At 41.4% G+C, this 13,654-nt stretch overlaps 1 protein-coding gene across 1 annotated transcript in view; it reads right to left on the reverse strand.

Moving 5' to 3' along the window:
* The window catches only part of KIF1A (kinesin family member 1A), a 2,508,766-nt gene that overhangs the window by 1,726,554 nt on the left and 768,558 nt on the right, over window positions 1–13,654 (reverse strand). The window contains exon 15 of the mRNA XM_086944020.1: window positions 8,910–8,989. Coding sequence (XP_086800146.1) covers window positions 8,910–8,989 — 80 coding nt within the window. The remainder of the gene's footprint in view (window positions 1–8,909; window positions 8,990–13,654) is intronic.

Below are 13,654 nucleotides of genomic sequence, written 5' to 3' on the forward strand. Positions count from 1 at the left end.
TGTAGAAATTGGGAAATACATTAACAATATTACAAAATTGGAGGAGGACTTGAAACCACTGGAAGTTGACAGTGTATGGAAGAAATTAACAAATGGTCTAACATCAATAGGGTCTTGGTTTGCTAACCTAGGTAAAGGAGTTGTAGCTAGAATAGTACTACCTATACTTGGAATAACAATAATAGCTCTAGCAACAATGATATGGTGCAAATGTTGCAGAAGGAGAAGAAAGCACGAAGTAAATAAACAGAGAAAGGAAAGGAAATGTGAAGGAATAAAACTTGAAGAAATAAAGGGAGAATTGTACAAAACAATGAAAAACATGAAAGATAAAGATAAAGTGGAAATTGAAAAGACAGGGAAAGGTTTTGAGATGGATAAAATTGGCATCTGGTTGGGTACAAGTAGTTTATGATGGCATAAATGCCATCAGAGAGGGGATTGATGGAGCAAGGACTTGTATAAAAGAGACTTGCTTGGACGTAATCCTCTCACATAATCCCGTAATAAAGTATTAATAATGTTCGTAATACTAATCATGCACGACATTCCTTCTATTTCTAGAATAGAGGAAGCTTACATATGTGTTTAACTAACAAGTAACCAGAGTGTGATTAAAGATGGCTGCTAACGCGGGAAAATGTACTGCGCATGCGTCAGCTGCATGACGTCTTAATGTTTGGAGGGTAAATTCGGCTTCAGCGCAATACTATCTAATATGGCCGCTAGGAAACTCACAAGCTAAGCATCTGCTTTGCTGAAACTAAACTTAATTATATACTAAGTGCTAATGCATAAATAGTTTTTATAAGTAAATGGGACTAGAGTAGAGATAGGTAGTAAACAGTAAAATCATTTTATTTTGAATTTAATACTTTGTCTTTTGACCTCTCTATTAGTTCGTATTTGGGCCTCTGAACGATGCTAAAGTCTGACACCCACATGGTTTAACCCACATGCGTAAAAGGGACAACGCCGAAACAATGAGCTCAAGTCTTGGGACACGTCCAAGGACGTTCTCCACACATGTCCTGGGAACCAGCTGAACATCCTGAGGATTCAATAGACAACTGTGAAATCGTATACATTGTTGTTAATAAAGTTTACAAATATGGGTGGGAGATAAAGCTTGGGAGAACAAATTAATGGGCGGGTACTTAAAACAATGAACTAAAGAAAATTATTCACACTTAGAATGTTGTGATGATCATCCCCTCAGCCTGTCCAATTAGAAGTAGAGGTTTCATAAGGTTGAAACTTTTAGGGGTGGTACATACCATTGGGAAAGTATAATTGAGGTAGTTAGTTAGCTTAGTTAACGCAGTCGTTACAGCCAGAATGCTGAGAGACCGAGATGCTGTCCGAATGCTGATCGAATACCTGAAGAAGCAGGCTTAGAATGTCATGCAAATTAGAATTAGAAGATCGCAGATAAATCGAGGAGGTAATAGAATTAGAAGATCGCAGAAGAATCGAGGAGGAAGTTAGTATCAGAGAGGGGTGAGATGCAGGCGTCGAATCCAGAAGAGGTCATCTATCCTGTCCTATCCGGTCCTGAAGTACCTGTCACCTGAACTTTATAAGGGGCCCATTAACTCTTGGCCAGAGGGGTCTGATTTTCGCACCATCCTAGGTAAATATAAATCTGTGTATAATGTATTTGCGCTCTCTCTCTCTATCCTCTCTTTCCTGAGGTACTAGTTGTTGTGAAATCTTCATTTAAATTAGATAGACTGAATTTACTTCCTCTGAAAGATGGAGTTAACACTGTAAGTTGCTTTGCTCTTATCATTAATTTAGATAAACATTTAAAACACACCAGAGTCTGTGGTTATTCATAAGAAATTCAGGTAAATGAGACCTTTGTTAAAATCATCAAATCCTAATCAACTAAAATAGATCCATTAGTTATAGAAAGGGCTTCGGATCAGTAATAGATTAGAGAATTGATAAGCAAATGAACTTACAAATTTAACCCTATAAACTTGATCCCCAGCGGTGTTCATCGGCCTATATGAGTGAGTGTGTTTATGGGCCCAGATGAACATATAGTGATAGATGTCCGCAAGTTGGTAGCCTGCTGGATCACATGTTCACCAAAAGGTTTCCTGGCACTGAAAGCACTAACAGCAGGGCTAGGATGCTGATTATTCGTAAGCTTGCCTAAAAAGCAATGTTTTTGCAGAGTTCTAAATTGCTTGTAGGAGATTGCTACTCTTATTTCATCCAGGAGGGAGTTCAACTCACCGCCAGCCAACACAGCGAATAGTCGTTTTGCCCTTGTACATCCGGCTATTTGTGTGTGTAAGTCTGACTTAGCATTGCAAATAGCTTTGAGAATCCAGCCAGACTTAATTTACAAATGCAAATTCAAATGCAGAAGACTTATACTGAGCCTTAGTCCAAGTGCAGGGAATCCTAGTACTGAACAGAGCTGGACAATAGAGAATGGGTAGTCTAAAATGAATGATTTAGGAGTTTCAGGAACTTCATTTGTTGTCAGAAAATATAAACTGATGCCCCTATGAGTGGTCGACAGGACAGATACTTTTGTACCAATCTGTGATTCATGCGTTTTTTAAAAATATAAATAATGCTACACTCACTTCTCTATACTCACAGCTCTATACATAACCCCTATCAGTTTCACCTCCCATTAGGGATACATAAACCTCACCATTTCTCCCTATAGATTACTGATACCACAATCAATACACTGTACAGATCCATGATCCAAACCTCATTTCTTCTTGCAGAATAGTCTGCCCACCCTCACCTCCTATATGGATCATTGTTCCTATATTAACATTTTACACTGATCTCACTCTGACATCTCTCTGCAGATCACTTAGCCTACCCTTGCTAAGTGTTACAAACCCTATATCCCACCCGCACCTCTCTACAGATTCCATGGCCCACCCTCACCATTACATATAGATCCATCCTCATCTCCATATCCTAATCAATAATTTTTCCCACCCTTGCGTCCATAAAACTCCCTCACCTCACCTTCAGCATTCCCTCTGAATCACTGCATCCCTGTGTGGTGTTCTATAGTTAGACAAACTGTTTGCCATGGTCTAGCTGTGTTGCTAAGGCTGCATGCTCCATTCCAGAATGTGTTTGTAATAGGAATGTTGATGCTTGAATGTTGTCAGTTACTGCTTGGACCTGGAGGATGAGGTCTCTATGGATGTACCCTACATTAAACATTCTGCCTACCGTCTCAAACGTGTGCCGCAGTTCTTGTTAAAGGGTGATACCTCATTTTGGCGATGAGTGGAAGCTACAAGCATTATCCTTAAAGAGACCTCAACTCGGCTAAGTGAAGTGTCCCTGTCATCCCTCCAAACTCCGCTCACCTCCACTGTGTTCAGCTCTACGGCGTGGTATCAACTCTTTACCTGATTCTTCGTCTGCGCTTCCCTGTCAGGTACTTTTTCTCTCAACCAGGTGTGCACTTGGTGCCTACTTCTGTGTAACGCGCCCCGCATGGTTGGATGTTCATTTAAGCTAAAATTAGGTGTATGTTTGATGACTGCTGGACATTGCAGCTTTCCACTCCTGTTTTCCTGCTCATGCAAGACTGAGGCACCTAACCTTGCCGCTGTCTGCGGCCCTTTGCTTGACATGAAGAATACAAGGACATGCCTGACCCTGCCTGACTCTCACGTCCCTGCGCTAATGTCATTATAGTGACGGCCATCCTGAGGTGCCTGATGGTGTCTTCACATCTTGCTCGTTCACCACAACGTCTCTACGCTGAAGTTATTTACGTGGTGGCCATTTTAAATTGCCTGACCGTGTCTTTCTCACCTGCACTTAATGTAGCTTGGAACAAGTAGACACTTCAATATGTCATCCTGCATGATGCTGATGATCTTCATTCTGGTTGTTTGATTCACACAGCATCCGTGCATGAACTCTATTCATGTGGTGGCCATTTAATGTCCCTGACTCCGCCTGATTCTTCTTCACGCTGATCTGCACAGCTGAAGTAAAGGATGAATCTTTCACAGTGTTGATCGCTCACGCTGATTTGCACAGCTGAAGCGCAGATTTGATCTTTTACTGTACCTTCACGTTGCCTACGCTGATTTGCACAGCTGATTGGCAAATCGGATCTCTATCCATCTCTACTTGCTGTTAACGTTGTGGGCTCTATTACTTTTGGATATTATTCATGCTGAGCTGCACAGCACAGTGGCAGATCACCATAATATTACCAATAAGCACATTTTAGTTCATATTACAGTTGGCTTAGTATCTGTCGGTCTATCTATTTGCTTTTTTGCGTGTTTAGAGTCTCCATTTGTCTACCATGCAAACCATCACTGCTCCTCCATTCTTTGTATCCTCTCCTCCAGGGGATCCCCCATACCCTGGATGAAGTGGAAGAAAGTCATCTCTAACTATGCCAGAATTTGCGGCACATCACTAAATGTAGAGAGGAAATCTTTGTTTTTACATTGTTTAGGCTCTGAGGGGCAAGAGGTGTTCGAACATATGCTAGATCTTCCGGACAAAGAATCTTCCACTTTAATGAGTACACAATTTACATAAAAATAATGGATTTGCATTATCTTCCCAAGGTGAGCATGATTTTGGAGCTGTATCACTTTGGGAAGAGGATGTAAAGGCATGAGGAGCATATGACAGCATTGCGTACACTTGCATCAACTTGTTCTTTTGAAACAAGTCAAGAAGAAAGGTTTAGGGATCAGTTAATGCTGGGTTGTACTATGGATAAAGACAAGGATAGTCTCTGGCAAAAAGATAATCCTCCAATACAAGGTAATTATCATTTTGAAAAAGAATAAGGATTTTTAAGGCTCGTGTTGATGCAATTCGCAAGGCTGCCCATGTTTCCAAAAGTGAGAGTGAGGTAGTCAAGTAAATGAGGATTAGATCAGCTGATAATTCTCACAAGTCTACTTCTGACAGAACCTCTCAGGTGACGAAAGCCTCACACCCTTACTCAATTCCTATAACATTTCAGGTTAAGTGTTTCAGATGTGGGAATTCGGGTCACAAAGTAAATTAGAAAGACTGTCCAGGATGGAAAGTTGTTTGCTCTCTTTGTAAGAAAAAGGGCCATATCTCTAAATGTTCAGATCCAACAAGGATCAGAAGAAAGTTAGACAAGTTGATATTTATGATCAGTCTGATCAAGAGGTAATCATTTGTCAGATTAGGGATCGGGCTGTTGAGGGATCTATTGAACATGTGCTAATTAATGACGAGTCGTTTAACATGCTATGTGACACAGGTGCTAACATTACTCTCATACTAAAGGACTTCTATGAGAAACAGCTTTCTGGAAAGGTGGATTAGAAACAAACCCAATATAATGCTTAGGGGTTATGGTGGTGAAGTCATTGATCTGTTGGGATATTTTTGGGGCACCATTGAATTCAAAGGAAGGATTGTTCCAGGGAAGATATACATCTCAATGAAAGGTGACTCTCTTATTAGTTGGTGTCACCAGCTGGACTTACATGTTTACTTGAATCCCAATGAATTTCCCTCTGTGTGCCTGCGAGACTTACCTGTTGCTGAGACTGTGAGTGGGGGTGGTGAAACTTAGGTCACAAAGTTTCCGAAAGTTTTTGGTAATGTATTAGGTTGTCTCAAGAATTATGTACATCTTGTGAAGTTGAAGTCTGACGTTTTGCCTAGTGGCAAAAGTTAGGAATGTACCGTTGCTGGTTAAGAGCAGCATGAGGGCAGAATTGAATAAACAATTGAACAATGGAGTTATCAAGAAGTCGAAGCCACTGAATAGGTCTCTCCTGTGGTGATGGCTCACGAGGCCAACAGAGAGGCCAGGTTGTGTCTTGACTTGAGGGAAATGAACAAAGTAGTTGTTGTGGACCATTACCCTCTTCCAAACATTTCGGAGATCTTATAGTTTTTGGGCGGCACCCCTCACTTTTCAACTTTGGACCTCTCCTCAGCTTACCATCAAGTCAAACGTCATCCCTCGTCAAGATCTCACAGCTTCTATTACGCCGTTTGGAACTTTTAAATTCCTTAGGATGCTCTTTGGTCTAATCTCTGCAGCCTCGGTGTGTCAAAAGGTGATGGAGAATGTTCTGTGTGGTATTGATGGCATCAAGGTATATCGGGATGGCACGCTTGTTCATGGGGTGGATTTGGGAAGAACATGACAAAAGATTGACTGAGGTATTAAGCAAGTTCCAATACTCTGACGATACACTGAGGTAATACAAATGCACGTTTAATGTAGGGTACATCCATAGAGTTGGACCAATGCAAGTGTGATCTGGGGGATATTGAATATTTGGGGCATTTAGTATCAGGCTCTGTCATTAAACTGAAACCCTCTTTAGTGGGAACTATTTCTCATCTCATCTATCCTGAAAACAAAGATGAACTGGTGAAGTTCCTAGGTATGGCTGAGTTTTATAATAGTTTTGTGCCTAACTTTGCACAGAAGACTGAGTAAATGAGAAGGCTTTTGAGAAAAAGATGTTAAGTTGTGTGTAGTCAAAAGTGGTGTGATGAGTTCGATTTGGTCAAGAAATGTTCGAATGAGGCTCCCAGTTTGGCACGTTTTGATCCCTTCAAAGAATTGTTTGTGATGACTGATGCAAGTCCCAAGGGGTTGGGTGCAGTCTTACTGCAAAATGCTAAAGACTCTGAGAACATTTTGTTCATGTAAAGCCCCCTGAGAGGTGCAGAATGTAGTTACTCAGTAGTAGAAAAAGAGGTGCTGGGGGTTTACTGGGCAATTCACAAACACAGGACATTTCTGTGGGGCAGGCGTTTTGGTGTCATTTCAGATCACAAATCCTTGAAAGAGGTGTTTGGGAAGAAAGGTGTACCCTTTGTTTCACATAGAATAAGCAAATGGGTGGTTGCATTACAAGAGTTTGAGTTTGATGTATCGTATTTACCAGGACCAAAGAACATTTTGGCTGATTGTCTGTCTAGGCTTGGTGGTTGTCCGGACACCCTGGATTGCCAGGATACTTGTGATTATTTTGTTGGTGAGGACATTGAAGAAGAATTGAATGTTTGTTTGGTTAGTGAAGGTAACATAACTGAAGCTGAGTAGATGGGATCGTTGAGTGCTGACTCTACATTACAACAAGTCATGGTCTACGTACGTGAAGGATGGTGTGAGAAACGTAATTGTAGCGACCAGCTTAAGGGTTTTTGGTGCTTAAAGGATGAATTGGCTGTGTTCAATGGATTACTTATGAGGAGAAGCAGGTTGGTGGTGCCGGAGAATTTACAAAACAAATTAGTGGCAAATACCCATGCGAGCCATGCGGGTATTGCCAAGATCAAGGCGAGGATTAGGGAGGCCTACTGGTGGCCTGCCATGTACATGCACATCAAAAGGATTTTACATAATTGCTCTCAGTGTCCGTGTAGCGACAACATTCTCAAGTGTAGAACACAACCCATGATGCTCAGAAAGCAAGCAACTGGTCCTTGAATGGACATAGCGGTGGACAGGACCGCTATGTTTTAGTCTGTCTTGACATGTTCTCCAGGTGGCCTGAGATCAATATTGTCAACTCCGTGGAATCTGGGGCGGTTATCAAATTTTTGGAGGATCTCTTCGAGAGGGAAGGGTTGTTTGCCTTTTGAGAGAGCCCCCTGTTCCACAGGTTGTGGGGAGAAAGATAATTAGAGTGAAGAGGGTGGCCCTTCACTTACATGATGGTTTTTCTTAATAATTTTTCCTTTGCTTACAGTATTGTGTTCATTATTATTTTTTCATGTTTCTTTCCTCTTGATTTTTGTTTTTGTTGCTTTGTTTTGTTGGGTTCTGTTTTTGCATTTTATTTTTTTGTGGTTTTGCAAGGGGGGAGGTGATGTGGTGTTCTTCAGTTTGACATACTTTTTGCCATGTTCTAGCTGTGTTGCTAAGGTAGCATGTTCCAATCCAGAATGTGTTTATAATAGAAATGTTGATGCTTGAATGTTGTCAGTTACTGCTTGGACCTGGAGGATGAGGTCTCTATGGATGTACCCTACATTAAACCTTCTGCCTACCATTTTAAACGTGTGCCACAGTTCTTGTAAATGTGTGCTACTTACCTCACCCTATCAAGTCAAGTCAAGTGAAATAACTTTATTTCGATTCCATATAGAAATCATAAAAGTGTACATAGAAAATTTTAAAAAGACATTGCGATTAATCCACCATAAAATCACAATACATGTTTACACAATTTTTAAAAAATAGAATCACAGTACAGGGGTTTTTGTTTGTTTTTTTTTAAACTAATTTCCATCAAGACTCTGTATCTATTTCTAATCACCAAAGCTGATCTAATGAAGTTTAAAACGGCATTACAAATATTTGCAGTTGACAAGGACAATAAGAGGTCATAAGCTTCTTTATAATAACGCGTTCCAAATGATTCTAATAATGGTTTGATAAAAGTGTTTCTTGGAACTTTATACAAAGTGCAAAAAAGAAGAAGGTGAAGAGTATTTTGCGAAACCCTATTATTACAGGGGCAGCAGGGTAGCTTCTCCCACCAACCCCCCTGCTTTGGGAATGCAAACAGAAAGTGTAAAGTGCCAAGGCGTAAACTTGTAAGATAAAAACGCCATTGCGTGTTCATAATATATGACAAATAAAACTGGCGAACTAGTTTTCCTCGTACACTTAGTACATGATCATTTGTCTTTAAGGAACCTAGATTAACACTATAGGCATTTTTGATAATCTCCTTAGCATCCTTACCAATCATTTCAGGATTTGTAAACATCTTACTTAAACCTATTTTATTAAAAGTCTCTCTGACATATCGTAGCCACGGGATTTGGGTGTAGTGTTCAAGTTTAAGGCAATCTTGAATAATCACTTTTCAATAAAGGCTTCTTGCTTAGCCTTATGTGTTCAAAAATATCACTCAGCTCACCTCTCCATACGGATTGCTTCAGTTCGCCTTAGCTTTTCTTCCCAGGTCTCATTTAGCTCTGCAATGATCTTCTCTGTTTCCTGTGAAGAAGAAGAATTTGAGAATGGAGTGGTGAGCCTTCCCTCCAGAACTAGATACAATGATTACCTCATACTCAACTATGTGTGATTTTTTCAGATCCCATGGGAAACAAAAGAAAGAGTTGAAATGTTAATGGCAGGGACTATGTAGCAATGGTGGAATAAACTTTAATTTTAATTCCTTACAGTGTGCATCACACAATCTCTGAACTTCCCTTCTCCAGCACTGATGGCAGGCTTCTTCTTCATACTACATAGCTATGACGCTCTATCCTCGGGGCTTACACTAACTGATTCTGTTCTAGCTCCCAAATAATCTATATGCTGCGACCACCCCCCAAAGTAATCTGTTCAAATGTGTTGTCACGTTAGAACAACCCCTAATGAAAAACATGTTGCCTAACTGAAAGTTAGGCTCACATACCCATGCAAGTCAAATCAGATTTCGGTCTATGAGCAGAGAGGGATCGGCATGTCTGGAACAATACTTTGAATAACCAAGCCCTGTTGATGGAATGGTCCTAAACAACCGTGTTAATCCCTGGAATCCTGCTGCACTAGAAGTTAAACTTTCCTTAATTCTCTTCCAGCCCACTTAGTCAATGATCTGCTGATTCAGTAACAGCTGGAAGATTACAAACTTTGTACATTTTCATACTGATTACTTGGCTACCATCACCTATCTATAAGGATTGCCACTGTTCTCTTCAGGTTCTCATCCTAGGTCTCCTCCCAGTCAACCTCACCAACATTGCTTCTTGAACCATTGCAGCTCTCCTTGCTAGTTTGAATCATGGGATAGGGCAAATCAAAAAAATCATTTTCAGTTCAAAAATCTTTATTTGCTACTCTACAGAGCATAGAAGCACAAAAAGATAAAATGCAAACTTTATACATCAATAGTGGTAGCTTTAGGAAACATCTAATTTACACAACACCTACACAGTTACACACCAATTTAGATAAAGATGAAATCCCTTAATACCTAAAAAAAGATTCCATAAAAATCATAATTAAAAAACATTTCATACATAAATCCTCGTGATAGACTAGAACCTATTCTGATTTTTAAAATATGCCAAATTAAAGAGGCCATTGCACAGCAGACCTGAGGACAGTGTAATTGTTGCAGAAATACTAAAGGGGACTGCACTGTCTAATTTTTTTTTTTAACAGGGGCAATACAAATTTCCTTCTCGGTATTTCATAAAATGCTGAAGAAAAAAAAAGAATGTAATGTGCACACTCAATTGTGGTGACACTCCATCGCGTGGACATAGACTTAAATCCGTCAGTTCATAGCAGTTATCGGGATATCCCAACAAGATGGGTAACATATTAAAACGAAATCTGGTGAGAACAAAAGGTTGCTGCGCATTCCGAATTAGGGACAAATATGGTTGCAGGCCCTCATGAATAGACACTGATTTATGCGCAAATAGTGGATTTACCTCTGCCCACTTCCCATCTTTTCCACCAAGCCTTTATCCAGGCAGAAATGCTGACTAATCTCATCATAGTAAGACTTTACAAATGCTAGCTAAGGAATCTTTAAAGCACTGGAGTTCAACTGCTTATATATTTTCATTGGATGGGTATTAGCAGCATATGTCTCTTTGCACAAACTACGTATGGAAGCATAAAGGCACATAATCTTCCATGTTTGAGTGCTCCCTTCGCAGACCTCAAAAAGCAGCAGTAGAATCATGGAAACTAAATGGAAGAAAACAGGGGTCAGTGCAGTAAAATTACCTAAAAATAAAATTGATGATTACACAAAGAGGATCTTCGCAGAAAAGAAGAATATTGGAATATATCAATATTAGGATTCCCAATAATTTTTACCCCATACTATCTTGCTCCTTGAGCTGTAATGGCAACTGTTTTTTAATAAATACAATAATTTACATCTAACTCCCCATCACACAAGACTGGGAGTAGGAGTGAATGTTGAATGTATTTTTATACAGCTCACTACCACCTGAAAAACTATGCAAAGTTCTCTAAATCAGGTGTATGGTTAGTCATACTGTTTTCTTCGAGGAGGTTGAAATCAGAGGCACATCATGGTCCCTAAAGAAGTGTCACTGCACATGCGTGCCAATGTCAACAAAATCTTTCTTGACGCCCCTAATGAACAACGTTTTTCTGAAGCCCTGATTATCATTAAGAATACTAGGCTATTGCAGACTTTCCCCTGCATACCAGGATCCTGGAACTAATTGCATCAAACTCTTAACTCTTGTCTGAGGACCAGGTTAACCTCCTAGATAATTACCAGGATGTTTTGCAAGCTCAGTTTGGGTTGCAGGCTACTTTGGTTGAATTGTTAGATGATGTCATTGCTGTAGCATAGAAGGCGTAATTGTATTATTCATACCATTGGATTTGCCTCTTTTTACACTATTGGCTTTGACATACCGATGTGATGATTATAGATAGTTGGTTTAATGTATAACTGGGATCTTGAATGGGGTTTCCACATTTTAACAAATAATGCAATGTGCTAGACTGGGGAATCTCCTCATGTCTGTCATGGACAGAGGGGTCCTATAAAGCTTCCCACTTTCTCTCCAATTGTTTAACATAGTGTTAGAGTCTGGCTTATTATATAGTGCTCACTTATGTAAGTGTAGCACCCTGCTCTAATCCAGACAACCCTAATGGTGATTTTATAGGTCTTAGACAAACTTAGAAAGCTCTCTAATTGGTAGCTGTTGAGAGCAGCCTCCAGGCTTGGTCCAGAAAGAGTGTAAAGCAGCTTGTTTTACCAGATCTTAATCTTATTAGTGTATAATAATTGAAAAAGAACCACAAAGTGAATTTATAAAAATATGTATTTATTATAAGACACTCAGTAACATATCACAATATCTCCTACCCAGAGATATAACAAAATGCACACAATACTTTGCAATAAAAAAAGGTAAACAGCACAAATACACAGAGGTCACCAGAGGGTGACCAAACCATATACTAAAATAGAGGGATGCGAATCGTGACTCAAGTCAAGACTGTACCCAGAAGACATAGAAGTGCTGGAGACCCAAGCAACCACTCGAGATAAGTACCCAGGAACCCCACGGAGGCCGTGTGCAGAGTAGGAACACGACTGTGTGCTCAATTCAAGTCAATGGGTAAGTCGCTGCTTCAATTTTAAAGAAGAAGAACCCTTCCCCGTGGACCCTGGAGGAACCCTGTGAAAGACAAAAGGTTGAATAGCCATCCTACCCGTGGATACCCTAGGAACCAGGAGACCTTACCTACACCAGGGAAGCCGGGTGCATAGGTGTGAAGTGGCGCCTGAAACTGAAGTTGAACTCAATGGAGGACGACAGGAAGATGCCGCTGTGTGAAGATGAGAGTGTCTGGTGGAATCCAGAGATGAATTCAAGTTGAGAAGTACCTTCAAACAGAGGGGACAGAGTCTATGCCAGTCAGGAGTGACCAGGAGGCATGGAAGACAATGCCCACCGATATCGGGAGATGCCGGAAATTTGACAATGACTTTCGAGCTGCAGATGTGTGAACCAGGTGACGCTGTGGAAGACCAGGAGCTGTTCACTAGCTGTCCTATGTGGGATGTCGAGAGTTATGGGGTCGGTGTCTGCCAGGAGCACCAACAAGCCTTGGCAACTGGGAACAACATGGCAAGCCAAAAAGATGCAGTGTCGGGACCAGCAAGATAAAGGTACGTCAGAGTAGGCCACGGGCAAGCAGGAGAGCCCACTACAGTGGAAGAAGACCCTCAATAGGACCCACGGGCCAGAGGCACAGGAGTCGCAAGGCGACCATGAGCAGCTCACCAAATGATGAAGGCCCACGGTGCAAAGGGTGCCGTGAGGACGATGATCTTGGCTGTAGGAGATGCTTGAGGTGAGAGTTTCTTGGAGCCTGAAGATCTCTGAGGAAGAGAGCCAACAAGCCTTGGCTATGGCAAGTAAACGCGGTGCACAGGGGTTCTGTTCCAGCAGAACAGACGAGGGATTCAGGCCTCAAACTTGGTGAGAAGACAGTGCAGGCCTTGAGGGAGTTGCAGAACCACCACCTGTGTTGCTGAGCCTTTTAGAGTCCTTGGGAGCCCAGGATCACCAGACCGGTCAGCTTTGTTGCGGTGCCTGTAGATGCAGGGAAGGGACTCCTTCATTTCAAGGGAGATTCCTTCAGGTGTCTTGTATGCCCACAGGGCTTGGAAGAATCCTGTATGGGTCACAGATGTTGCAGCACACACGCAGGATGATGAGACCAGGACCAGCAAGAGTCTTCCCAGTCGCAGTCAAGATGTCCAGAGCAAAGTCCAGCAAATTCCCAGATGGTTGAAGATTAAGTGGTGAATTGATCTGAATCTTGTCTCATGACGAATCTAGGGACCCACCCATTGGCAATCCCTTAAGTACACCAAGGAAAGGGTTGGGACGATTCAGGGGTCCCTCCCAGAGGAGGAGCTGGACAGGGGGGAGGATCCTTCCATTTCCTTTGTCTAGTTTTGCGCCAGAGTGGGGGCCAACGTGTCTTTGAACTGGTTTGAACTTTGCAAGAAGGGCACCAAGTGCACCCTTCCAGTAGTCTTAGTGGTGATGACAAGCACCCCCACCCTGCCACAATACAGTAAACCCTGTCTGGAAGGTGAGCACACCTCTCTGTGACAGGATATCTATTGTTCTG

The sequence above is a fragment of the Lissotriton vulgaris genome, chromosome 11 (genome assembly GCF_964263255.1).
Source record: "Lissotriton vulgaris chromosome 11, aLisVul1.2, whole genome shotgun sequence".
Taxonomy (NCBI): domain Eukaryota; kingdom Metazoa; phylum Chordata; class Amphibia; order Caudata; family Salamandridae; genus Lissotriton; species Lissotriton vulgaris.